We start from the raw sequence: 26,393 nt of genomic DNA on the forward strand, positions 1-26,393 counted from the left end.
AAGCACCCTGTTGGATACAGAGCTTGACTCTTAACTTGAACCCACAGGAACACCATGATGGGAAACACTCATCTGGTCATTCAAAGTAACAGATTCTAATCAAAGTCTCCGGACACAGCATTCCAGGGTAACATAATACCACCGCCCGCCCCTAAGCAGGAAGAGACAAGCCACAGGCCTGCGGGGCCAGAAGAAAGGGCTCGTGATCAAAGGGGAACTGGAGCCTAGCTTAGACAAGTGTTAGCACCTCCCTGCCCAGGGCCTTGACCCCCTCATTCTTCAACGCTGAGAAGGTGTCCTCCTCCCTGGAGGTGGGCAGCAGAGGGGAGAGGACCCTTTGTTCTCTTGGGCTAACAAGAAGCAGACAGCGCCTGGGCAGGTTGCATAAATCCTTTTAACTTTTAGAATCTGTGTATTAGTAAGCAGAGGGGAGGGGAAGGCAGGTGGGGGGAGGATCCTGTCTGTCAATTCCAGGAACTGCGGTGGATAGGGGTCCCAGACCCTTTTGTGAGGAGCAGACATCCTCTGTGGATGCTGGCTTTAGCAGCGGTGTGTGTGGTTGGGTCTGTGGATGCTTCCGGGAGAGCATTCTGGAGGCAGGAAAATAAAACGGGGAGGGGGTTGGGGGGGACCAACAGCTCAGTAGGTGAAATGCTTGATGCACAGGTGTGAGGCCCAAGTTTGAATCCTCAGAACTCAGCAAAAGAACCAAGAGCCTTTGAAGGCCCAGAGCCTGCACAGCCAGCGGCATCCCCGCCATCCCTCGCATGGTTCAGTCCGTCCGCTCACAGGTCTTCCCACTCCTCGGTTTCTCTGAAATGCTAACTTCTCAGAATAATTTATAAGCTTTACTCCTCCACTACCACATGAAAAAGGAAATCCGCCACCACTGGGGCAAAATGGGGAACCAAAGGATTGACAGTCAAAAATACGCTGATGGCCCCTAAATAAAAAGCATTAAAAGTCGGTTATATGGAATTTTCGAACGCCAAGACTTCTGGAGAAAAGACAGCTGTGAGTATATGATAACCACCCATCCCCCATGTCCATGTATGGTGACACACGCTAACAGGACTTCCAGGGGCTGGGGAGATAGCTCAGGACTAACGAGATTGCTTCACACGCATGAGAATAAAAGCCAGCACAGAGGTGCGCCTGCACTCACAGCACTGAGGAGGAAGAAACGCAGGCCTGCCAGCCAGCGGGACCAAATCAGAAAGCCCGAGGCCGAGTGAGAGAGAGAAGAAGCTGGAATCGCAACTGAAAAAGACCAGACGTCAGCCTCTGGCCTGCACATGCATGTGCTCCTGCACGCACACACACATGTTCACGCACGCACACATGCACACACATGTTCACGCACGCACACATGCACACACATACACACACCATGATCATACACACACATGCACACACACGTAGAATGCTCACATACATACACACACACACACCATGACTTCCAGAAAGAAAAGCAAGCTATACTTTCTGCTTGCTCTCTTCTAACTTTAAAAGGCCTGATCCCTCCTCAGTATTGGATTATAAAGCTATTTCCAAGGAGAGAGAGGAAAAGGGAGAACGCTGGAGATGAGAGCTTTTTAAAACAGCATCCTGTCTCTGCTATCAAAACATTATTAAATTCCTTCCTTTGACATTCTGACAGTAATTGCACGGAGGGATTGGATTTTGTTAAAAATTACTTTAGAGTGGCTATCGAGAATTTCCTGCGGGGCAGACCCATGTGCACCTCACAGGAGTCACCCAAGCTTCCTTTGTTGTCCTCAGATCCTGAGAAGCCCGGCACTTGTCTTATTTAGCAGAGAACCCCGGGAAAAAACACCAAGTCCCAGGGAACAGTGACGCTTGTGGTCCCCGGGGTCTATTTTCCGCTGTGACCCACTGAGTTCGTAGTCCCGGGGACTCAGTCCTGAGGTTTCTGCCTCTGTCATCTTAGCAGGAGCCAGGCAGTCTTGAACCACCACTCCCCTCTAACAGGCAGGGGGTGGCGACGAGGACACGCAAGCCAAAGGCAGTGTCACACGCTGCAAACTCATGAATGTTCCCTTCCGCACTGACCTAAAGAGTTCTAACAGAGCATGACTGCCTGAGAATGTGTGACTAAGGCTACTGGTATGGAGCGGGTCCTCAGCTCGGCAGGGAGCAAATGACGGGCGTGGAAGGTGACAAGCCAAAGCCAGTCCAGAAAGACTGTAAGCAACAGGGTGTCCTCGAAGTCACGTCCGCTCCCCCTTCCCCCCCCCCCCCGGTCAGACACAGCAGGGCAGAGGGTCCCACGATGCCAATTCACCAGGGAGGACACAGTCCTGTAGAACTGGGAAGCGATGGAGTTTATTAAGCAGATCAGAAAAAAAAATGACTTTCAGAAAGCTAGGGGGTGACATTCAAAGTTGTATGTAACCTCCGCAGAGGTAACACAAGGCCCAGTAACTGCTGGTGTGGGAGAAAAGTTCCCCAGGAGCAGCAGCAGAAGTAGAAATGGCCACACGAAGACTCCATTATTATTCACAGCGGCCCCAAGGTAGACGCAACCTACATGTCCAGGATGGAGAGAATAATAAACCATGGCGTCGCCACACACTGGAATATTACTCAACTGTGAAGAGGAAGAAAGCGCTAATACAATATGGAGGAATCTGGACGCCACTGTGCTGCCAAAGACACCAACGGCAGGAGACCAGGAACTTGATGGTCCCGTTTACGTGGGACATCTAGACCAGGCAAGCCCACAGAGACAGGCCGGAGACGAGTCGTTAGCAAAAGGTGGCGGGATGGAAAAATGGCCCAATGGGAACGGGGGTTCTTGGCGAGGGATAAGAACTACTAAAATTGGATGTGGTGATGGCTGTACAACTCTGAATATACTTAAGACCACTAAACTGTGTATTTTATACTGTGAGTCTTATATCTCAATGTTACATTTCAGCATGCATTTAAATGCACATGTACGCACGTAAAAATATATACATGTGCATTTTATGCCTTGATTTTGCTTTCTAAAATGAGAGTTCAATGGCTTTCAATTTTCTCAGCAACATAGCAATTGCTTAAAATTTCATAAAAATAAAAATATCCACACATTTTATTAGAAAGGCCCACCTCTCTCTCTCTCTCTCTCTCTCTCTCTCTCTCTCCTCGTCACCTATTTTAAACTTGTTTCACACAAGGACTTACAGCAGCAGCAGCAGCAGCCATCCCGCAATAAATACAGTTCTCCATTCACTTTCCCTCCACCTCCCCAATCCCCAAAGAACAAGCTGGTGTGACCAAGCTTGATTTCCTTGACTATTCTCAAGGTGCGTAGCCTTCCAGAGAAGGCCCCTCACTTCAGGGACGAGTTCACAATCTGAATGGTGATTCCACTCAGTAACAAAGCATTTACAGAGCAGCTGCTCTCAGACAGCACACGGAACGAAATCACTGAGCTAAAGGCATCCGCGCCAACTTCTCACCAACTGTTTGTTCTGTAAGGCAAGCCGGGCAAGTGGTCCCTCTCTGTGATCCTTGCGCTTTGTGGTTTTGTTTTGTTCTGAACATTTTACATATGTTTTTTAAAAAAATAACACTTTTGTTCTTTGAAATTTTCATACGCTCATACAACGCCTTTTGGTTTTAATTGTGGGTAGTGTCTCAATGAGGGATCTAGATCAGGTTGGCTTGTGGGCCTGTCTGTGGGGGACTGTCAGGGATCTAGATCAGGTTGGCTTGTGGGCGTGTCTGTGGGGGACTTCTTGATTGGTGGGAGGGCCCCGTCCACTGTGGGCGTCACCATCCCCTGTGCTGTGTGAGTGTGGGGAAGGCGGGCTACCGGCTAGTGTGAAGCACTCATTGCTCTCTGCTCTGCACCGTGAACGTCAATTCAGCTGCTTCAAGCTCCTGCCACTTTTGATGTCTCCACAGTGACAGACGGTAGCATCAAATTTTGACCCTTTTCTCCTTAAGTTGCCTTTGCCAGTAAGGAAGACTAGGATGGCTGCCTTTGGAAATGATAAAAGAGCAGCGGTGAGCCTTGTCCTGCACTTCCTCTGTACCAAATACTGTTGGTGCCCTGGCCCAACACTAGCTCATTGGAGAGATGCATGTCATCACTGCCATTTCACAGATGGAGAGACTGAGTCCAGGGAGGTCAAGTAATGTACGAAGGAACAACCGACCATTAAAGGGCAGAGCCAAGACCCAGGCCCAGGCACCCTGGCTTTAGATTCAACTGTTTGAACCCCTCTGCAACTCACAGAACAAACCCAGGAAACTGGAAGAGGCTGCAACTGTTAGGCCTCGTTAGGAGGTGTCCGCTGAGTGCGGCAGACTCGGGGGTCAGCGCCCGGCCGCCCGGCTCTCACCTGTGGACCACCCCAGCCCGGTGCAGATGCTCCACTGCAGAGATGAGTTGCCGGATGTATCTGCGGGCTTCGGCCTCATCCAGGCGCTTCTTCTCGTAGATCTTGTGCATGAGGTTGCCACCGGGGCACAGCTCCATGACCAGGTAGTAGCTGTTCTCCGTCTCCAAGATGTCCAGGAGCTGCGTGATGTTGGGATGGCGGATCATCTGCTGGATCTGACCCTCTCGCCGCAGGTTTTTGGTGACATAGGTGTCCTTTTTGGCTCTCTTCTTATCGATGACCTTGATGGCGACCTAAGGCAAACCAGAAAGCACGGCTGTTACCAGACAGCTGTAGACAAAGGCCATTCATTCCTCGGAGGGTTTCAAGGACTCTGGGGAAGATGGAGCCCAGGAGAAACCGGGGTCAGACGCGGAGCTGGGGAAGGGAATTAGCTGCAAGGCCCTGAGTCCCATTCCAGCACCACAAACAAAACAACGAGCTAGTTCATCAAGCAGCAGCAAATGAAACAAAGCCAGAACGTCAGAAAAAAAATTCCTTATTAAAGAGGAAGCACGGGACAGCTCAGCAAAGAGTCCACCACGTCAGACCTGTGTCTCCACAGGAGTGTGCCAAGATGAGACACTGATTTCTTCTGGAACTAAGGACTCTGCCATTTGCTCCTAAGACCCACTGCCTTCCTTCAGGTCTGGCGATTCCCACGACCCCACTTCAGAAACAGCTGCACCTAGAACCCCGTCTTCAGATCTAGAGCGCACTTAAGCCCAGATGCAGCTCGCTCAGGCTCAGCTCCGCCCACTCTGTAACCTGCAGAGTCCCCCCAGGCCACACGGTCTCTGACCTCCAGTGGTGACTCCTGTCCTTGGCAGATCACCTTCCAAGTGAACTTTCACCCCACTGTCAAGACCAACCTCGAGTATCAGCCACCCACAGATGCTCCTACTGGGCCATTGGCATCTAATGACCCTTGTCCCAAGCACGTAAGGAGGGAGGACAGGACGGGAAGACTATTCTCCACCCAAACTGTCAGTACCCCAGCATCCTGTTCATTTGAGGGAGTCACCCCCTCCACCTCCACCTCCGCCCTCCCCGCGCCCCCCCCCAGTGTGGCCAGCTGTGAACAGGGCTCCAGCTCATCCTGCCAGCGGCCCATCTCCCCACCTGTCTGTCCTTCCTCTGAGTCCACTGACACGCCGCCTGCCTTGTGCCCAGCACCTGCTACCACTGAAGGACACTCTGCAACAGAGGTTGCCGGATTTGGAAGCTGTGGCATAGTACACTAAGTGCGATCCGACACCGGCACAGCTCCACACGCAAATGAAAGGCAGGTCGGGAAAGTGCTCACCCTGCAAACTGAGGGCCTGAGTTCAATCCCCAGAGCCCACGGGGGGGCGGGGCAGCCAGGCATGGTGGTGCGTGCTAGTAATCCAGTCAATGGGAAGCAAGGAACGGGTGGCTTCCTAGGGCTCACGGCCAGTCAGGCTTGCCCACCTGGGGAGTCCCAGGTAACTAAGAGACCCTGTCTCAAAAAACAAAGGGGACAGCATGTAAAGAATGACAGCCACAGCTGACCGGTGGCATCCATGCAGATGTATACACACACATGGACATCCGTACATACAGGTGCACATTTATGCACACACACACATACATGCGTGTGGCTGTGTGTATGTGGAGTACGTGGACAGACAGACAGATCTATCTTTGGGGGAATGGGAAGATGCTGGAAAGCCACAACTGAGTTCTGCCTCTGCTTCTCTGTGTGAGTGTTTTTAAAATGACGATCTTTGAGCCGGGCAGTGGTGGCGCACGCCTTTAAACCCAGCACTCAGGAGGCAGAGGCAAGAGGATCTCTGTGAGTTCAAGACCAGCCTGGTCTACAGAGAGAGTTCCAGGACAGCCTCCAAAGCCACAGAGAAACTCTGCCTCAGGGAAAAAAAAAAACGATGCTCTTTGGCAATGAAGTCTTGAAAGTACAACGAGTAAACAATAGTCTAGAAGCTAGCAGAAATATGACCTCCTTTTATTTTTTAATAGTTTTTTAAAGATTTATTTATTATGTATACAGTAGTCTGTCTGCATGTATGTCCACAGGCCAGAAGAGGGCACCAGATCTCATTACAGATGGTTGTGAGCCACCATGTGGTTGCTGGGAATTGAACCCAGGACCTCTGGAAGAGCAGTCAGTGCTTTTAAGCTCTGAGCCATCTCTCCAGCCCATGACCTCCCTTTTAAAAGGAAAAAATATCAGAGCATCCAGTTACTGTTGAGATAATTTATTTAGCTCATTAATTGCTTGTCCTGGGCTGAATAATGACCGTCTAAAGATAGTAAGCGCTAATCCCTGGGTCACATCAATGTGACTTTATTTTGGAAAAGTGGCTCTGTAGACATGGTTAAGGGACATGACAAGATTAACCTGAAGTAAGAGAGTGGGCCTCCCCGATCTCCCGGGTGTTCCTGTGCAATAGCGGCAGCAGGAGGCTTGGACAACAGAGGAGGCCGTGTGAAGGAGGCAGAGACAAGCGCGAGCGGGCCACAAGCCAAAGACACCAACTGGGAAAGAAAAGGAGGCTCACAGGGGACAGAAAGCCTTGCCGGCGCTGTGATTTCAGACCTCTGGTACCCAGACCAGTTAATCTCACAACTTCAAGCAATCAAGCTTGTGGAAATTTGTTATAGCAGCCACAAGGCGCTAATAACTTCCCTGGGGGATAGAGGTAGCCCTCAGCTGATACAAGCTTCCAGGAGCGCATTCCCAGGCTCCAAGGCCACCGTCCTTGCCAGCCACACAAGGCCACCTTCTACCAGCACCCATCTCACTCCCGCCCTTCCCTGTCACCCCAGTGACAGCTCATACGACTCCCCACAGGCATGGCCGGGCATTAGTCTCCATGCTGACTCTGGATTCTGTCAAGTCCTGACAAACCAGGTAGCCAGATTCCCTGGGGAGAAAATACACAGCATACCCTTAACATACCATCCCTCCTGGCTCAGTCACGCAGCGTGAGGTAGGAAATGGACTGTTGCACTCGTGGTCAGGCGTCGAACCACATATTGCCAGCTCAGGAAGTGATCCAAATGTAACACAGTGAAGAACACTTTTTTAGTGAATAGGGACCACCTCTGTGCTATTGTAGGTCAAGTAATCCTAAATTGAGCCACCTTAAGCCAAAGCACGCCTACATTCCCCGACCACCTCAACCTTCTCTCAACTCCTGGGAAGGGAAGGGGGAAAAGGTAATGGCATGACTCAGTGGGGAGCACCTCCCATGACTCAGCAGGGAGCACCTCAGATGACTCAGCATGGAGCACCTCCCATGACTCAGCAGGGAGCACCTCCCATGACTCACAGCAGGGAACACCTCAGCCCTGGCCTTGAGCTATCTCACAGAGGTCTGTGGTAAATAATAGTGTGGAAACCTGTCCCAAGGATGATTTGTATCCCAAGCCCTGGAACCTGTAAATGCTGTCTAACTAAGCAAGAGGTCTTTGTCTTCAGATAGGGAAACTGCCCTGCATCAATGGAGTGAGATCCAGAGACCTTCACAGACGGCCTTAGAAGATAGAAAAAGATCAGACAGGCACACAGAGTGAGAAGACTACACAAAGGGGACAACAATTGTACAGCCACCAGAAAGCAGGACAAAGTCAAGAGCTCCCCGAGGGTCCAGGAGGAAATGTGACCCTGTTGTCACGTTGGTTTGGAATCGATAAAGCTGATTTGGATATCAGATACTGAAGAACAATCTCTTTTGTTTCAAGCCACTAGGTCGGTGGCAATTTGTCACAGAAGCCCAGGAAACTATCATCGCATGTCACCATCCTATGATGTCTTATTTCCCAAGTTCTACCAGTCCAGTGGCCGTGTGGGAACATCTCAAGGGTTAAAGCTCCCTCATGGACAGAAGGGTGCCTATTGAGCTCGCTCCATCTTCAAAACAACTCTTATTTCACCCGGCACCGACAGGCTCCACACTGATAATCCTTAAAGTGGAATGTCATTCTGACTGCATAAAACCATTTAATCAACTGTGTGTACAGCAGCTGAAATGGGAACCACAGTGGATGGGAATTAAGGGGAAGGTAATCAACGATCCACACAGGGAGGCCCGGATTTAATAAGATGGCAATCAGTTCTGCAGGAAAATATCTAACACCCATTCCATCAAGTAAGGCCAATGTGGGCATACGTCTCTGCCAGAAAGAGAAAACTGTGTTAGGCAGGAGAGTTTTAGAAGGAAACAATGTCACCAAAGAACTGTAAAATAAGCAGATTCAGCATGGTAGAGAAGGCACCGGTGGCTAAGACCATAGCTACAAAACCAGGGAAGGTCAAGGCCGTGGCAGTGCTGTGCAGGAACTCCCACTCAGGGTGAATGTATGGACTTTAGTTTTCCCACGTTGGGAAGTGTGGAGAAGGCAAGGGGCAATCTAGGCCTACATGTCTCCCTGAGAAGTTGCAATGTCTGAGAATTTTACAAAGGAATCCACTTTCAGGTCTACAGAGGTGTCTCTGTGATTAAGAGCACTGTCTACTCTTCCAGAGGACCCACGTTTAATTCCCAGCACCCACATGGTGGCTCACAACCACCTGTAACTCCAGTCCCAGGGGATCTGATGGCTTCTTCTGGCCTCTGCAGGAACCACGTACACATGTGGTGCATAGAGTACACACACACACACACACACACACACACACACACACACACACACATACACACACACACAAAACATCAAAACACATAAAATAAAATTTTAAAAGTGAAAAAAAGAAACCTATTTTCAAAGATTGCCTGTATTTCCAGCACACTAAATGGCAGAGCTGTGGACAGGTCTGATGGACAGCAGCATACTCATCCACTTACAAGAAACAGTGTGCCTCACAAGACCATCACCCTCCGACTTCTCCCTCTCTCTCTGATATATATATATATATATACATACATACATACATACATACATACATACATACATACATATATATATATATATCAGACAATGGCAGTGTCACTCTCCGGCACAAGACAGGAAGACAGGAGAAGGAAGGGACTCTCATGGGTCCACATCCAGGAAGCCCAATGCCTTTGTCATATATGGGGAGAAGGGTGCGGTATTATATGAGTAATAAGATGGCAGAGAGTATCACATGCGGACACAGTAATGGTCCACAATTCCATAAGTCCATTGGTCCCTAAGCACACAGAGCACCTCGCCAGTACTCCTTAAATCGATGCCATTAACACCATCACTTTACTTATGGTAGATCAGCCAGCAGGGCTGATGGAAAAACACACACCACCCTGACCCACCGTTGTAGCCCATAAACAAGAAACCAGACCCGCATTGCAGTGCTCTGAACTCTCCACAAAGGCTTTACTTTTCAGTCCCAAGGCAGTGGTCTACCAGTCTAGTGTCTCATCTTTAAATACTGACTTGGTTGAGACCGTCTATACAGGACCAAAGCTAACAGCATTCATTCATTGGATTCATTCCTTTCTCCACCGTCTTTAAAACCCATCATTCAGGCCCCATCTAGAACCATGTACCAACTCCCTAACGAGGAAACTCAGGCATAAAATGAGCCTTCCGTGTGATGGAAAGAAAGATGGACTCCTTCTAACACCACAGAAGCATCCACACGCTTTACACATTTCACACTAGATGCCTGGTTCCGGGAGTTCATGCCTCCATCAAGACACTTTGGTACCATAATGTTTTAAAGGATCAACCGGCTCAGGGACTAGAGGCCCTAACAGCTACATTTCTTTTTACTTGGAAATGATCCCCCAAAAGCTTTCTTGTCAGAGCACTTTGGTTTCTTAATGGATATTATCTGCTAAAGTGAAATTATCGTCCCTACTTTAATGAACAGGCATTCGGCATTACGGCACACTGGATGCTGTTCCAGGTCACGACTGCACGCAATAACCGGCTCATGAGTTTTCAATCTCTTTTGTAGGGACAGTTCAGATTATTTGTAGTGGTTTGAAATGACTCATAAAATAAATCGTCCTTCCTTAAATGCATAAGTTGAGGCCCTGACTCCAGTGTCACTATGTTTGCAGACAGGGATTTGAAAGAGGAGACTGAAAGGGAGGTGTGGTTACAGAGAGATGAGTTTTGTCTCTTCCTTTGCTATACACAGGAGAGGCCATCGGAGGACACCGCCAGGAGGGAGACAAGCCTGAGGAGAAAGCTGTCAGCACCGCCATTCCTAACCTTCTAGAACCCCGAGAAAATGAATGTGCATTAGTTAAGCCACTCCGTCTATGGGATATCATTAAAGAACCTAAGCAGACAAATGCCGAACATCTTAAAAGTTCTCCAGGGTTCCCCCGCAGTAAGAACAAGGGGCCAGGCCTCAGCCACCAGAGGCAGCTCTCAGGGCCCCTCTCCTGTCCTCAGCCTGCCTGCCTCAGGCCACACAGGGCTGGCACCACAATTGAGCACTGGCGACACTCGGGATGCAAGCTAGGGACAAGTCTTCAGGCTGTGCATGACTTGGTGGCTTCGACCTCTCAAGCCTTCCCCACTGGTTTGGATAATGAAGAAGGCAGTATAATGCCTGCCTTCCAGGATGCTGGAGGAAGAAACGAAACCCCACTCATCACCAGATTCCTGTGAGTGGCGGTTGCTGGGGCTTTTGTGTTTTGCACAAGAGGGGAAGGTAAAAACTGAAGCCAGGAAGCCCCTACAATCCAGCTCCCCACTTTCCTGCAACTGCCCCCCCTCAAATCCCTGGTTCCATGGAGAACCTAGTCCAGCATTCCCATTCTCTCCGGCCCCTTGCTCCCAGGCATGGGACCTCCTGCCTCTCTTTCCACCCGAGCGAGCCCCAAGTCTCCGGGCCGGGCCACTTTTCTCCCCTGCAGGCAGTCCATGTCCTCCACTGCCCTGACTCCGATGAGGTCCACGGACACTGAGAGCATGGCTCTCCTTCTCCAGCTGTCACGTGCTTGCAGCCATCTGCATGTGGCTCTTCCAAAGCCACTCAACCTGGTCACCTCTGACTGTATCCCCCAGGTATCCGTAGGCTGTCCCAGCTGGCAGACCCCCTCACACACACACTTCTCTCTCCACTGCCCCTCCCATCCCTAGCTCAGCCCCTAATCAATCAGACAGGCCTCTCAGCTCCACCCCCTAAAGCCTCTCTGCTCTCCCCCCCCTCCGCCTCCACGCCTCACCTCTACACTGAGCTGGGACACACTTCCCTGATACTATCCTTGTCTCTGGCTCTGGTCCCCACTCACCCTGGCCAGGAAATTCCTCCCCCACACACTGCACTCCTGACTCCCTCTCCTCTCTCAGACTCAAGTTACACTTCCCATCCCACCCCGTCCATCACCCTGCGCTCCCCCCCCTCACACCACACACAGAGCTGGGGAGAGAGAAAGGGGGAAGGGGAAGAGGGACTGGAACCCCACACACACAGCGGCAGAAACGGTATTGGGGCCTTCTAGCACTTTGTAAAGAGTTCCTCAATCCACTAGGACTGATGAGTTCCCACGAGGGAGACATGGGTCGTGTGCACAAAAGATGTGAGAAGTTAGGGTTAGGGCCTGGGTCCTGTCAGCCCTAATGAGCTAGCCCACTGCCCTTAATAGGCCAATTGACCAATAAAGAGCAGAGAAAGGAGACTTACTCAACTCAACCGTATTAGAAAGAGGAAGAAATAAAGAGGTCCAGTGACCTCCAAACCCATTGGGGGTCCTGACATGAGGGCTGGGCTTACATACAAGTCGAGGCCTAACAAAGCAGACCTGGTCAGGGTGTCACCCACCCATCACCATCCCATCACAGGCCCATCGCTGTCACGGTTTGTAATCAGTCCCTCCTGTAAAGTGGCCTGACAAGTAGCCATGACTGCATGAAGTCTCTCTTTGGGGGACAAGTGGCCCCCCTCCCACAAGTATCTGCTTACAATTTTCCCTCCTCTCAGCATGAGACTCCTCCTGGGGAAATCATTGTTTGGGGGGAACCGTTGTCTCAATAATTTGATCATCCATATATATATATATATATATATATATGTTTCTCTTATTGGTTGACGAATAAAACACTGTTTGGCCAATAGAGACAGGAAGATAGGCGGGACTAGGAGGCGAGGAGAATTCTGGAAAAGGCAGGCAGGGAGGCGCCAAGGAGAGACGCTATGTAGCTGTCAAAGGAATAGAGGTCCAGGCATTCTCCGGTAAGCCAAGACCACAAGGAAATACTTAGATTAATAGAAATGGGTTAATGATTAAGACAGAGCTAACCAATAAGAAACCCTAGTCATCAGCCAACAGTTTAATAACTGATAGAGCATCCCTGTGTTTATTTGGGGCTGAGGCAGCGGGAGTTGGCGGGACAAGAAAACCCCACCAACACAGGACAATTAAAAGAATGCCGTGTGAGGATATAGCCAGGACAGTCATCTGAGGATGAAGACAGACTTCAGGAGAAAGTAAACCTGTGCCCACCCTGACAAAGCCTGGACTCCTGTTTACCATGCCCATCCTAGGGTTTTCTTATGAGCAAACTAACTGGTTACTAGGAACACTCTCGTGAAGCTCATTAAACACAATAAAATCTGGGTGACCACACAGCATGAAATCAGCAAAAAAGAGAAGCTCCCCAACTCCAAAGAAGCCAGGAAAGAAAGTGAGGAGGGTCTGAGGGTCCTGCTTCCCCAGCCCCAGGCAGAATTCCGTACAAAAGGGCTAAACACCAGCATGATTAGCATGACCCAGTGGGAAGTTCTGAAAATCAGTTGGCTCCATGCCTTCTTCCCCAGAAACTGTGTATACACGCATCCAACTGGAACGTGTGCCCGTGCGGATGAAACTTATTTAACAGAGAGCAGAAAATACCCTTTGCTGTCTTCATAATTAACTTCAGTGTTGCTCTGATTCACAGGGAAAGTGATGCCAGACGGCAAACACGCATGACTGTCTTTTACAGGGATCCACTAATTGCCGCTGTTTATGTAGCTGAACACAACTGCTCCTGACCCCTGGCTTCCTGCTGGCCTCCCACCACCACCAGCACCACCGCCGCCGCCACCCAGGCTGCAAGCTAAAGCTCATCTCTTTGTAAATGACCAGGGGGGAGTGTCTTCTCCCCCAGCATTAAAACGTCCTTCCCCGGATGAAACCTCAGAGCTCATTTCTGATCTCCCCCCGACAACTGACATACCTAGCACTGGGCAAAAGCCAAAGCCTTGACTCGACTCGATTTTAAAGGGAAAAAAATAATCAGCCGCTGCCTGCCTCGCTGGGAAGTCCTCCCACGCCCGCCCACCCTGTGGAGTTCGGAAGCTGCTTTCCTGGGTTACTCCGTACACACTCCACTCAGGCTCTAATTCATTGGGCAAATCTCCCTGGAAACACACCCTGCTGGTGGGAAACCAGAAACTGGATCCTGCTGGACTGGTTGGGAGTGGGGGAAGCAAAGGGAAGCTTTCTGGGAGAGCAGGGTAAAGGCTAGACTGCAGACATGGGCGCCTGCAGTGCCTGGAGGTCTTACCAAGAGGCCACCTCTTCTTTCTTCATGACCAAGCTGCCTCTGCGGACCATGACCAAAGTATGCCAAGTCAACCTGAGCGTGTACATGGTAGACCTGGGGACATGGGCATTTCAGGGGGGAAATGAGGTTCTGCTGAACTAGGGATGCAAACGTCAATTCTCTTTCATGACAGAGGCCAGGTGACCACCCCCCCCCACACCCCGGTCACTCCCACCCTTGGTCTCTGAAGCCAGTCTATAAATACTGGGGCTAAAATGCTGCACTCCGATCCCATTAGTTCCCCACCGGCCATTTCTGCTCCATTTTTTCCCCTGACTCAGCCCCATATTAGCCAGAGTCTAAACCAATGACAACAAAGGGGAAAGGCTTAAATCATATAGGCTGAAAGCAAAGAGATCCAAGACATGCAAAAGGTAAGGGGGGATTGACAGTGAGGGTTCCCAGGCCACAGAATTCACTCATGGAGATCAGCAGCAACCCCACTGTCCAAGGACACCCCAAGGTGGGCATCCTGTACCCCACATTCCTTATGCACCATCCCTGTGATCATAGCCACGACTGAGACTCCCTGGGAAAAGTCCCCCAGACTCGGTAAGATCCTTTGTTGTCCTCATCTGCTGCCTCAGTGACCCAAATCCCTTCCTCCTTTCTTCTCCTCACAACCAAGTTTCTAGAACATTCCATCTGGGCTAGCCTCCTCCAAGGCAGCACGCCTGAAATGCACTATTAGCCCTCTCTCCTTCCCCACCCATCACTCACTGAGGCTGAAGAGTTGTCCTTAACCGTTCATGACAGGACATTTTCCAGTAAGATGTCTTCATAAGAAATGTGACATTTTTCATGATCTGGTACCGGCCCTGCTTCCTGCCCCCTTCGCTTTATTTTTCTTGGAACAAATTTTATTTTGACTACTTACATTCTATCAGTTTTTGTTTGGCTCCATTACTTTTGGTCAAATAAAGTTCTCATTCTTTAAATGCTTTTGCATAGTAGTCATTGTGAAACGCTGAGTCCTTTATTTTGGTCATTCTCTATTTTAGCGTGTGTGTGTGTGTGTGTGTGTGTGTGTGTGCGTGTGTGTGTGTGTCGTATGTGTGTGAGGGGGATAGAGAGAGAGAAAAAGAGAGAGAGAGAGAGAGAGAGAGAGAGAGAGAGAGAGAGAGAGAGAGAGACATGGGGGAGGGGGACATGTCACACCCTCAGTATGAAGGTCAGAGGACAACTGTGCTGACTCAGTTCTCTTCTTACTCTTTGACGTGGCCCAGAGATCAGCTCGGGTGTGGCCAGCACTTTTCTGGACCACCTTGCTGGCCTTCACATTCTCATCCTCCCTCACGCCCCTTCTCCCTGTCTTTCTCTCTATTAGTTTTTTATAATGACATGTAACAAAGCCATCTTCAACATTTTATATGCGTCTGTATTTGTGTACATGAGGGTGTACTCGTGGGGGAATGTGCATCGTGCAGGAGACAGAGGTCAACCTCAGGAGCCGTCTACCTTGCTTTCTGAGATAGCATCTATCAGTGGTCTACAGCTCATCAACTAGGCGGGCTAGTGAACCCCAGGGATAGGTTTTGTGTGTGTGTGTGTGTGTGTGTGTGTGTGTGTGTGTGTGTGTGTGTGTACCACATGTATGACCGGTGCCTGAGGAGAGCAGAAGAGGGTGTGGGGCACCTTGGAATTGGAACTGGAGTTACAGACAGTTGTGAGCCACCATGTGTGCTAGGAACCAAACCTGGGTCTTCTGCAAGAGCAACAGGTTATAACCGATAGTTCTTCCTGCCAGCCGGGTCCCACAGCAGCATCAGCCCCAAATGAACACACAAACGCTATATTAGTTATAAAGCTGTTGGCCGATGACTAGGGCTTCTTATTTGGCTAGCTCTGTCTTAATTACTAACCCATAACTACCAATCTATGTATTTCTACATGGTCTTATCTTACCAGAGAACTCCTGACTCAAGTCCTCCCTTGTCTGTCTCACATGATAACTCCTCTGCCTACGTTTCCCAGAATCCTCCTCATCTCCTAGACCTGCCTATCTTGCTGCCCTATTGGCCAACAGTGTTTTATTCATCAACCAATAAGATAAACTTATACAGAAGGACAACCCCATCAACAGGTGCTCTTAACTGCTAAGCCATTTTTTTCCCAACCCCTGCATTCAGAACACTTAGTGAGCAATCTTTACATGCTCCTTGTCACGCAATGCCTTGGGAACCCTGACATGTATTTTATACTTCAACAGTACGTCCCTTTAGACTCCGGGCACAGTGACTGGTACACAGCAGCCATCTCTGGTTAGAGGCAACCACAGCGGACTGTAGGAGAGTCCTAGCCCTGTGGCTTTACACAAATCATTTGTTCTCTACACCCAGGTCTCAGCACACTGCCTGCCTAAGATCCAGAACTCAGTCAGAAAGCCAGGCAAGGCACGAGGGGCAAAGATGCTCTGTCCTCTCGTGTGCAAAGTGTGCCCGAAAACAATTGGTCTCCCATCTAAAGTCAGGGTCCCAGCACTGAGAAAGCCCGGGCAAGAAACCTCCTCCCCGGTGACGTGGGCACGATAAAGGGAGTCAGTTTGATATGCTGTGCCTGGTACAGGGTGAGCACCATCCGTTGTCCTCACTGAGTGATTAATAACGACAACACGGCCACAGGCAGGGCACAGAAGTCAACACCAGGAGGCAAAGAGACAGATGTGAGAGAGGAAGGGTAAAGTTCCCACATGGTTCCAGTAGGTCTCCCTGTGCGCATTCGCACAATCTCCTTAACAGCCCAGCGCAGGTGGCTTCCTTCCCGCCCCTCCTAAATCACCTGCTGTCAAGCCAGCCCCAGTGCTGCCTTCCCCAGAAAAGGAAAAGGAGGTCCTCTCCCGGCTCCACTCTGATTTATCCCTGTGCAATTACGGTGTCAGTCTGAATAAAGCAGAATTTGTGTTCCGGCAAGGCCTCCGTAAATCCTCCTGGCCTCCTTTCCGCTCCACAGAAGACTAACCACTCTGCTCCGGGGAGGAGCCGATAACAGCTCAGGAAGGGCATAGAATCCACAGGCAGAGAGGGGGAACTCGGTGGGAGGTGGCCTGTGTTTGCAAGCTTGTACAGCACAGGGCAGGGCTGAGTGGAGACGGGCTGGCTGGGATCCTCAGCTGGGGTCTGGCTTCCTTTCCTCTTTAACACGGCCTCCCTCATCAATTGTGTCCCAGCAAATTCACTCATTCCTCGGGGCTGCCGCACAACGGTGGCCTCAAACAACAGACAGCTGTGGCCTCATAACTCTAAAGTCATCAGCCCGAGATCAAAGAGCTCACAGGGGTAGTTTCTCGTGAGGCTTCTCCGTGGTTTGCGGGCAGACTCTTCTCACAGCGGGGCTGGAGGCCTGCCCTCGATGCGCCCACGCCTGTATACAAACTTCCTCTGGGTTTTGTCTTTTTTAATTACATTTACTTTGAGGGGTGGACATGTGTGTGGTTTTTAGTGCCACGGTGGGAATGCAGAGGTCAAAAGACAACTTGTTAGAGCCCAGGCACTAGGACGGACCTCGGGTCATCAGGCTTGGTGGCGAGTGCCTTTACCCTAGCCAAAGCTCCCTGGTCCTCCCACCTGGCCCCTCCTCCCGTGCACTGACTCTTCGTAGGACACTGGGATGTGACACACAATCGTCCCTTGTCTCCTCTGTCGGTGCCTTCCCTGTCCATTGCGTCCGCCAGGCCATCTCTTAAGAGAATCCAAACCCCTTCTTACAGACAGCAGTCAGCCTGGACCAGGGCCGCGCACTGAGGATGACCCCCAAGCTCGTTTGCCTCTGGAAAGACACTGTACAAACAGTCATCTCCCAGGTCCTGGGGGTCAGCTTTGACACGGAAACAGGAGGGTCCACGGAGTCAACAGATGTCACGTATTTCAGTGCTAAAGGAGGAGGAAATGAAGGACAGGAGTCCCGGGCTCCTCTCTCCAGACACATCCCCCGAGCTGGGGTTCTTCCTATTAGGTCATTAACTTCTTTATAAATAACTGCAACTCTTACACCTTAAATGGGGTCTTTATCTTTGAAAAGAAGTCACCACGCCTCCATCTGCAGCTTTGAGTGAGGGAGTCTGGGGGACAACAGGTTAATCTCCTTTCTGCTCTTTGTCTCTGAAAAGCAAAGCTCAGCAGGAAAATCGGGACAAGCAGAGACAGGCGGGTCCCTAGGGCTCACTGGCCAGCCAGCCTACCAAGGATTTGGTAAGCCCTGGGCCAGTGGGAGACCCTGCCTCTAAACACAAGGCGGATGGGTCCCGAAGAGTGACAGCTGAGGTTGCCCTCTTGCCGCCACACACATGTGGACGCGCACACACCACACCACATGTGTGTACCTGTACACACATGCACACACAAGTAAGTATGAAAGCGTAGCAAAAATATTAAACAGGGAGAGCATAAAGGCAGACCCCAAAAGAGAACTCCCTAAAGTAAGCCCATCACCCAGGACTTCAAAGGTGACAGGTGTGAGCATGTCATCTGTTGTCAATGGCCACGGTTTGTACACTGAGGAAGAGTCACGTCGGACTGCCTAGCTTACAAGAGCAGGGGGTGCTCAAGCTGACTCTGGGAAGAAACAACCGCTGGCCCCGCGTCCCAGGAACCGGATTCTGAGCTTTCACATCATTGCGCCGTGATGACTTCAGCCTCCTCCACACAGGCTCTTTTCCTAGCTGCTTCTCTTTCTTCCGCTTGTCTTTGGGGTTGTGGCCCCAGCCTGCAGTGGCTGAGCCATCTCTCCAGCCCTTGTCTCATTATCCTAATGGAATCATGACACAAGAGACATTGTTCTCCCCAGCTTCTCGTCGTCATCTTCTCCTCCTCCTTCCATAAGCCCCTGAGTCTGATTAATGCTGCCCATATGTTCATGGGTGTAGGGCCAGCCACTGCAGGGTTGGAAACGTATTGGCGGTCACACACACACAAAAAAAGAGTCTTTCTCCCCCAGAGTCCATTAACTGCCAAGAGCTCCTCAGGAAGGGGTGGAGCCTGGGGGGAACACGCTACCTATGTGGCTATTAACCCCACCTGTGCAGGACTGTGGCCGCTGACCTCGCGCAGATCCCGCGCTTGTGCAGACAACCACAGGGCTGCAAGTTCATCCCTGAATAGTCTATCTGCAGACAGCGTTCCTCCCCATCCTCTTCTGAGGTCCTCAGGTCCTCCCTGGGCTTTTGTGGCAGGGGAAGGGTGATAAGGACGTCCCATTTAGGGCTCAACACTCAGTGACTTAATCTCAAGCCCCCTGGCCAATCGGTGTTGTTCCGCCTGAGTACGTTTTATTTTTTTCCTTGAATCGTTTCTCTTCGGTTCTCCAGAATCTGTGGATCCACCTGGGGAATGTGAACTGCCCCTCCCGCTAAGCCCCTCCCGCTAAGAATGTGACCTTTACAGAGGGACTTGGCGCTCCCATCTGGCTTCCATCCACGGGAGGGATGAGGTTGAGGACCTAACAAGAGTCACATAGATGAGTGATCACCCCGAAAACAAAGCAAGAACATACCTCTCCTATCTGCAACATCAACCTTCAGAAATATTCCAGGATGGAAACCTCCAACATCATCTATTCAACCACCTAGTTATAAAAGTGATTTTTTTTCTGGCAAGAATGAGTTGATCTGTATGATAAGAAGTAAATAACTGAATTTATTTATTTAATTTGGTACGAGGTCTCACTGTGTAGCGCTGGCTGACCTGGAACTCTTTATGTAGACCAGGCTGGCCTCGCACTCAAAAAGATCCTTCTGCCGTTTCCTCCTAAGTGTTTAACTTTCTTTTTATATCAAAAATAGTTACAGAAAAAAAAAGAAGCAAAATATTTTAATAGTTAAAAAAAACTGCCTGTTAGTGGTGCATGCCTTTAATCCCATCACTCAACAGGCAGAGGCAGGAAAATCTATGAGTTCGAAGCCAGCCTGGTCTACAGATGAGTTCCAAGAGAGTCAAAGCTATAGAGAGAAACTCTGTCTCAAAAACAAAACAAAACAAAAAACTAATTTTAAAAAATGTGAACTAGAGCCGGGTGTTGGTGGCACATGCCTTTAATCCCAGCACTGGGAAGGCAGAGGCAGGCAGATCTCTGTGAGTTCGAGGCCAGCGTGGTCTACAGAGTGAGTTCCAGGACAGCCTCCAAAGCCACAGAGAAACCCTGTCTCGAAAAACCAAAAAAAAAAAAAAAAAGAAAAAAGAAAAAGAAATGTGAAAGGCGAACATCCAGGGATATGAATATTTATATAATCAAGTCAATAAAAGAACCATTTCAAGAAAGGAGACCATCGTAGACTTCAAAGGGAAGCCTTCCGCTTAAAAGAATATGCTCACTCACTGAAATCGTGAGGTACTGCCTCGTTTTTTGGTTTTTGTTTTTGAGTACGAAGGCAGCTGTGATCCAAGTTACTGCTTTCAGATCTTAAGCGCCTGTCCCAGTGGACCTCATCCTGAGAATCTGGGTTAACTACTGCCTTATCTATTTCCTTCATCGCAATTAATGGAGCTTTGCTAGGTCAAAAATCAGGTGGGATAGATTTTAATGTTGCTTTCATGGGAGACGAGATGTACTGGTTACAAATCGAGCCTCTCAACCATCAAAAATAATAATTAAAAAAAAGACTAAGATACTTTGATTGTTACCATATTTTCAAATATTGATCAAAGGGAGGCTCTCATTTTACCAAGCATCTTTCTTCAACCATTCATGAAGGAAAGGTTAGGGTCCTGGGGAGATGGCTTGGTTGGTAAAGTGCTTGGAATGCAACCATGGAAACCTGAGTTCACGCCCCAAAACCCCAAACACTCAGGCGTGGGGTGGTGGTCGCAACCCCAGCACTAGGGAGGCAGAGGTGAGTGGGACTCAGTGGCCAATTAGTCTAGCCTAACTGGGGAGGGGCTCTGCTACCAAAATAAACACGGTGGACAGCTCCCAAGGTTGACCTCACGACACATATGAACTGAACATGCATACAAAGGAAAGAAAGGCCAGCCCACTGTGAGTGGCCGCATCCTCCCGGTGAGACCCCGGTCTGTATAAACGGAGAAGGCGGCCTAGCAGCACTGGGCATTCATCACTCTATGGCTTGACTGTAGGTGCACAGTGACCAGCTGCTTCCTGCTCTGTGGCCTTGACTTCCCCGCCATGACGGACGTACCTTGAACAGTGAATTGGAAGTTCACCCGTAAGTGGCTTGTGTCAGAATAGTTTATCACAGCCACAGAAAAAGGGAACCCAGGCTTCAGCCATCAGAACTCAACCACTGATCATCAAAACTTGGTCACCCAGCCATCAGCACTCAGTTATTGACTACTAGAATTTGATCTTGACCGCCACTCACCAACCACCGGAACTCAGTTGTGGGTCATCAGAACTCAGCGGCGAAGCATTAGGCCTCAGTCACTGACCATTAGGACTCCTGAATTAGCAGATTTCATTAATGAGAACTCTTTCATCCACCTCCATAACTCAGTCACGGATCATCAGAACTTAATCATCGATCACCAGAACTTGACGATAGACCACCAGAACTCAGTCATAGTTCACCAGAACTCTGCTACCAGTCAGAACTCAGTCATCAACCATAAGAACTCAATCACTGACCATCAGAACTCAGCTTACCAAAAAAGAAACAATATGGACAAAACAGGGCTAGCCAGACAAGGGTGATGGGCAACTTGAAGCATTCGCTAAACATAGATGTGACTAACACAGGTCCTCGACTCATATCTCAAACACTCACTCTGACGCAGCCCCCTTGTCTCTATACAGAGCAAGCAGGGCTGTCAGGACTACATGCTTGGTCCAGGGTGACTACTGCCCTTGGCTGTCAACCCAAGGTTTCCAGAACGGAGAGCTATTAGTAATGAGCCAGACATACCAAGCTCGAGCTGTCTTCCCAGGGACTGAATGGGAACAGAGTGCATGGAGGTACGACGGCCTCACAGCCTCACTTACAAGGCATATATATCCTCCTGACCAGGCAAACTTCAATAATCTCCCAGGAGACACGCTGCTGGCTCTGTAGGAGAGCCTTGGCTAGCAATTGCTATCATCGAAATGTGTCTTCTAAAACATTTGAAGTCCTACTCCCAGGACCTCGACACAATAGTTTAAAGAGCTTCTTAGAATGCTGGGCTTATGGGAAGAAGGTAATTGGCACACAGGGAGCCTAGGACTTCCCTAGCTCCCCCAGAGGGCATGTGCCCTCTCAGCTTCCTGGTCTTGGCCTTCCAGCCTTCAGAACCATGGGATGGCGTATCTCTGCTTCTCAAACCCCTACCTTGTACCTTGCTATTAAGGCAGTTCAAGGACTCAAACACATTTCTCAAGGCTTCCCTCCACTACGTCCAGCCTTCAGAGATTGGGAATTTCCTCCTGATCGCTCTGAGCCCGCCCCATTAAGAAGTTAAAACATAAGCGACCATACGTATACCCACAGTGTCTTTAGAAAAAGGGTGGCTCATGGATACTGATTAACCTGGGTGTCACTGTGCATTCGGGGCACAAAGAGGAAACTTTTGGACCATGACAGAGCCTCCTGATGACAGCCGGAACTCCCTGAGACCTTTGTTCCACTGAGCTTGTCTAAGGAGCCGCCGTTTGGGGACAATTATGATGGGCAGAGAAGAGTGTATCTACAAAAGTGCACAGCTCTACCAGAAATAATGGGATTTGGTGAGGAAGCCAACACACATTCATTAATGCTGACAAGGTCACATGTCATATGAGCAGTGACATAGAGTCACAGCAAAGAGGAAGAGAACAGCCTGGTCTAGGCAAATGGCAACAGGCCCTGAGGATGAATGTCCTCTAGAAAGTTCTGTTTGGTGTGGCACCAGGAGAAACCATAGGGAGCCAGAAGGTTCCCAGAGAGGACAGAGTGTTCATCAGCGGAACCGAGGATTATGGGGGCTGACCCTGATGGTCTTGGACACACAGAACCAACTGGCACCTTCTCTGAGACCCTCCAGCTTATTAATTATCAGGGCTGTGGCCTGAGCGGAGTGCGTATCTGGACAGTCAGGATGGATTACACCAGGAGGCATAATACCAGGAGGCGGAGGATGATGAAGGAAGGACGAAGCCAGGCCAAGGTGGACACTGGTTAGTCAGAGCTGAAAGCAACACGAACAAACCAGTGGATGTGAGATGGTAGAAAATCCAAGACCACGCCAAGATGCCGAGGTAGAGAAATAGCGAATGACCAGGAGGGTGGTGGGGAGGCAGAGTCCTACATGGTGACAGCCACTTTGGGACACATTAAAGCCTGAACCGTGTTCTCCAGAAAAATAAGAAACCATAGCCCCACTCAGTACATCCAAATGAGACCCCTCAGATGGGACCCGCTTAGAAACAGGGTCACTTCAGGTCTAATCTGTTAAGATAAGACCACTTACGTGGACTCTTGGCCTGCAGTGCCTCAGCCACGGTGGCCTTACAAGAAGAGGGAACGCAGGCATACGGGGGACAGGTCATACGAAGCGTCAGTCAAAGATAAAGAGCCACACACGGTCTGAACTCACCTTCAGCCACTGTCACAAAATACCTCAAGTGAAGGATTTTATAAAGGAAAGCAAGTTTACTAACTCCCGGCCTGGAGACTGAGACGTCCCAAGGGAAGGACGCTGGCCGACATCTGCTTTGCTTCTGATGAGGACCTCATGCGTGTATCCTAACTTGTCAGGAAAGATGAAAGACAAGAGGACGTGTGCAGCAGGACACAACACAGGGACGGTTTCCCTTTATAACAACCTCCACTCACCGCAAACAGCATTAAGCCATTCGTGTAGGCCACGCCCCGCAAGCTCCCAACACTCGGATCTACGGCATCACTGAACTGGACACGCAGATTCCCGGGAACCTCTTCTCACCGCCACCCATGACAAGTGCCAAAGGGGGCCACAACTTACGAGCAACCACTAAAAGTCAGCGCAAGTCAAAAGAGTGCCTCCTCACAGGTAAATCACCAATACTCACCGGCCACTTGAAGGCACCCTGTAACCAACCTAGACACCTCTGCGGGCACCCTAGGAATTTCATGTGTACACCCTTGAGGAGTTTCTACTGGAACTCAAAACACTTTCAATAGGGATTCTTTTTTTCCCTAAGACATGACAAACGCAATATAGAGCAAGAGTTCAGTGGAGCGAAGGGTGTGAGAACCAAGGCTCCTTCCAGAAGAAGCGACGGGAGGATCTACCACTGCCATCGCAAAGCCCCACAAGCCGGGCGGCTTCTACAGCAGAAAGGTATTGTCTCCCAGTTACAAAGGCCAGAAGGTCAAGAGGGGCTGAGTGGATTTCTGCTGAGGCCTCCCCTGCCCCGACCCACGCCCCTCCGGCTATAGGTGGTCATCTCCATCCATGCCTTTGCTCCCTCTGGTCTTTCCATGAGCACACATCTCTGCCCAAGCTTCCTTTTGGGAGGAGAAAACATTGTGCTGGATTAGGGCCAATACACAAGATTTCAGTTCCCCTTCCGTCTTAAAGACAAACACACGTGTGCATTCGGACTTAAAGAAAGGGGTTTTAAGGCAGGGGGCCCCCCGACTCAGCCTTGACAAAGGCAAGACTGGATAGGGGCCAGGTGACCCCCTCATTCATCCGAGCTTCTCTACACACACGCTCAAAGTGACAGCTCCCAGCAGCCTCTGCGGTACACAAACCCCAGCTCACGAGCCTTTGGGAAGGCGGAGACCTTGCCGAGCAACTTGGCTTGCTCTTGGGCACAGTGAGGCACCAGTGAGCGGCGGCCCACCCAGCTGTGTGTGATAAATCAGAAGTTGCTCTCCCAATGCTGAAATGCACCGGCACAGAAAGATGGATGAGCCTCTCAGGTTACACACCAAGAAACCCAAAACCACCGAATTCCTTTCCCAGAAAGGGGGGAGAAAAATCCCAGTCCAGAGACTCTGGCTTTTCCATCCTCCCCACTCGCATGTCATTGTCACAGCCCCTTATTAAACTGTCACGCTGTTCACTCAGCCATGGAGAGAACTATGTGGGAGGGGGTGGGGGGAGCAACCAGCACTTTGAGATTTCTCTTCACCAGACGTATAGACCGGTTTCTCTCTCGGTGCTTGAATGTTCTCCAGGGCTCTTGCCACACCCACATCTGAGCCCTCAGCCCCTCCTGTCTCCAGCTGAGTGAAGGCTCTGGAGACAGAAGCTGGACATCTTTTCGACTCTACTTGCTCCATAAGGCAGGGCAGTCAGCAGCTCCCTTCCAGACTACCCCACCAGCCTTTGCTGTCTGACCCAGGAGAAGCCACAGCACAGACTTTGCCAAAGCAGAGAGGGGCCAGGACTGCTGCTGGCTGGTTTTCACTTAAAATTTCCTGGACTTGTAGGATATTGGTCTGTCACTCCATTTCTAATTGAGCTGTCTCTAATTTATATAAAAGCCCACACAGGTGATTAGCAGAAACTCTGCATCAAGAAGGGACCAATAGATGTTTGAATAAAAAAGGAAGCAGAGGTTGCTGGAGAGATGGCTCAGCAGTTAAGAGCACTGGCAGCTCTTCCAGAGGACCCTGGTTCAATTCCCAGCACCCACATGGCAGCTCACCACTGTCTGTAACTCCAAGATCTGACACCCTCACAAGACATACATGTAGGCAAAACACCAATGCACATAAAAGTAAAAAACAAAAGACAGAAGGAAGGGAGAGAGAGAGAGAGACTGAGAGACTGAGAGAGAGAGAGAGAGAGAGAGAGAGAGAGAGAGAGAGAGAGAGAGAGAGAGAGAGAGAGAGAGCCCTACAGAGATGACCCAGCAGTTAGGAACACTTGCTGCTCTTGCAGAGGACCTGAGTTCGATTCTTGGCACCCATTCTGGAGAGCTCATATCCACCTGTAAGACCTAGAAGATACAATACCTTTTCTGGCCTCTGAAGGCACATGCACTCGTGAGCATAAACCCACACATAAGCACTCACAGATACAAAACCAGAAAGGGGGTCCACCTCCACAGTCAGTGTTTGTCACCGTCTTTTTCTCAGCTCATTACAATTGGGACATTTCCCCATACTCCATGCATAGCAATACAGAACACTATAGCAGAACGAATTGATATCATTTTAAGCAGAAGGAAAAAGGGAAAGATCTGAGGCTACCTTACCATAAATGACTTTTTGATAGAGAAGTATTAATACAGCAGACTTTACAAAAATGGCGAGTTTTCCACGAGTGTAGGAGGAGTCATTTGGTACAAGGAGGAAGGAATTGGTTCCTCTCTCTCCCATGTCTTTCTTCCTTTCCTCCCCCTAGGCCTTGAATGACCTTCCCTTCTGCAACAAAGAAGCCTTAGACATGTTCTCTTTCAAATTTGACATTTAATACTTCAAACTCCAAAATCAGCTTTAATTCAAGAAGCATTCCTGTCCCACAGGCAACAGGAAACAATCAATATCCCGTCTCCATCCTGGGACAACTGGCAGCCACATGCAGCCGCAGAGGGTACAGGAACAAAACGGCCTTGCGGGAGGGGAGGATGGGGGCGTTGTGGGATTGGAAA

At 49.9% G+C, this 26,393-nt stretch overlaps 1 protein-coding gene across 1 annotated transcript in view; it reads right to left on the bottom strand.

Moving 5' to 3' along the window:
* Positions 1-26,393, bottom strand: part of Hunk (hormonally up-regulated Neu-associated kinase) — a 102,945-nt gene that overhangs the window by 56,181 nt on the left and 20,371 nt on the right. Inside the window, 1 exon segment of the mRNA XM_040750519.1 lies at positions 4,356-4,648. Coding sequence (XP_040606453.1) covers positions 4,356-4,648 — 293 coding nt within the window.

This window comes from Mesocricetus auratus, unplaced genomic scaffold (genome assembly GCF_017639785.1).
Source record: "Mesocricetus auratus isolate SY011 unplaced genomic scaffold, BCM_Maur_2.0 Super-Scaffold_100008, whole genome shotgun sequence".
NCBI lineage: Eukaryota > Metazoa > Chordata > Mammalia > Rodentia > Cricetidae > Mesocricetus > Mesocricetus auratus.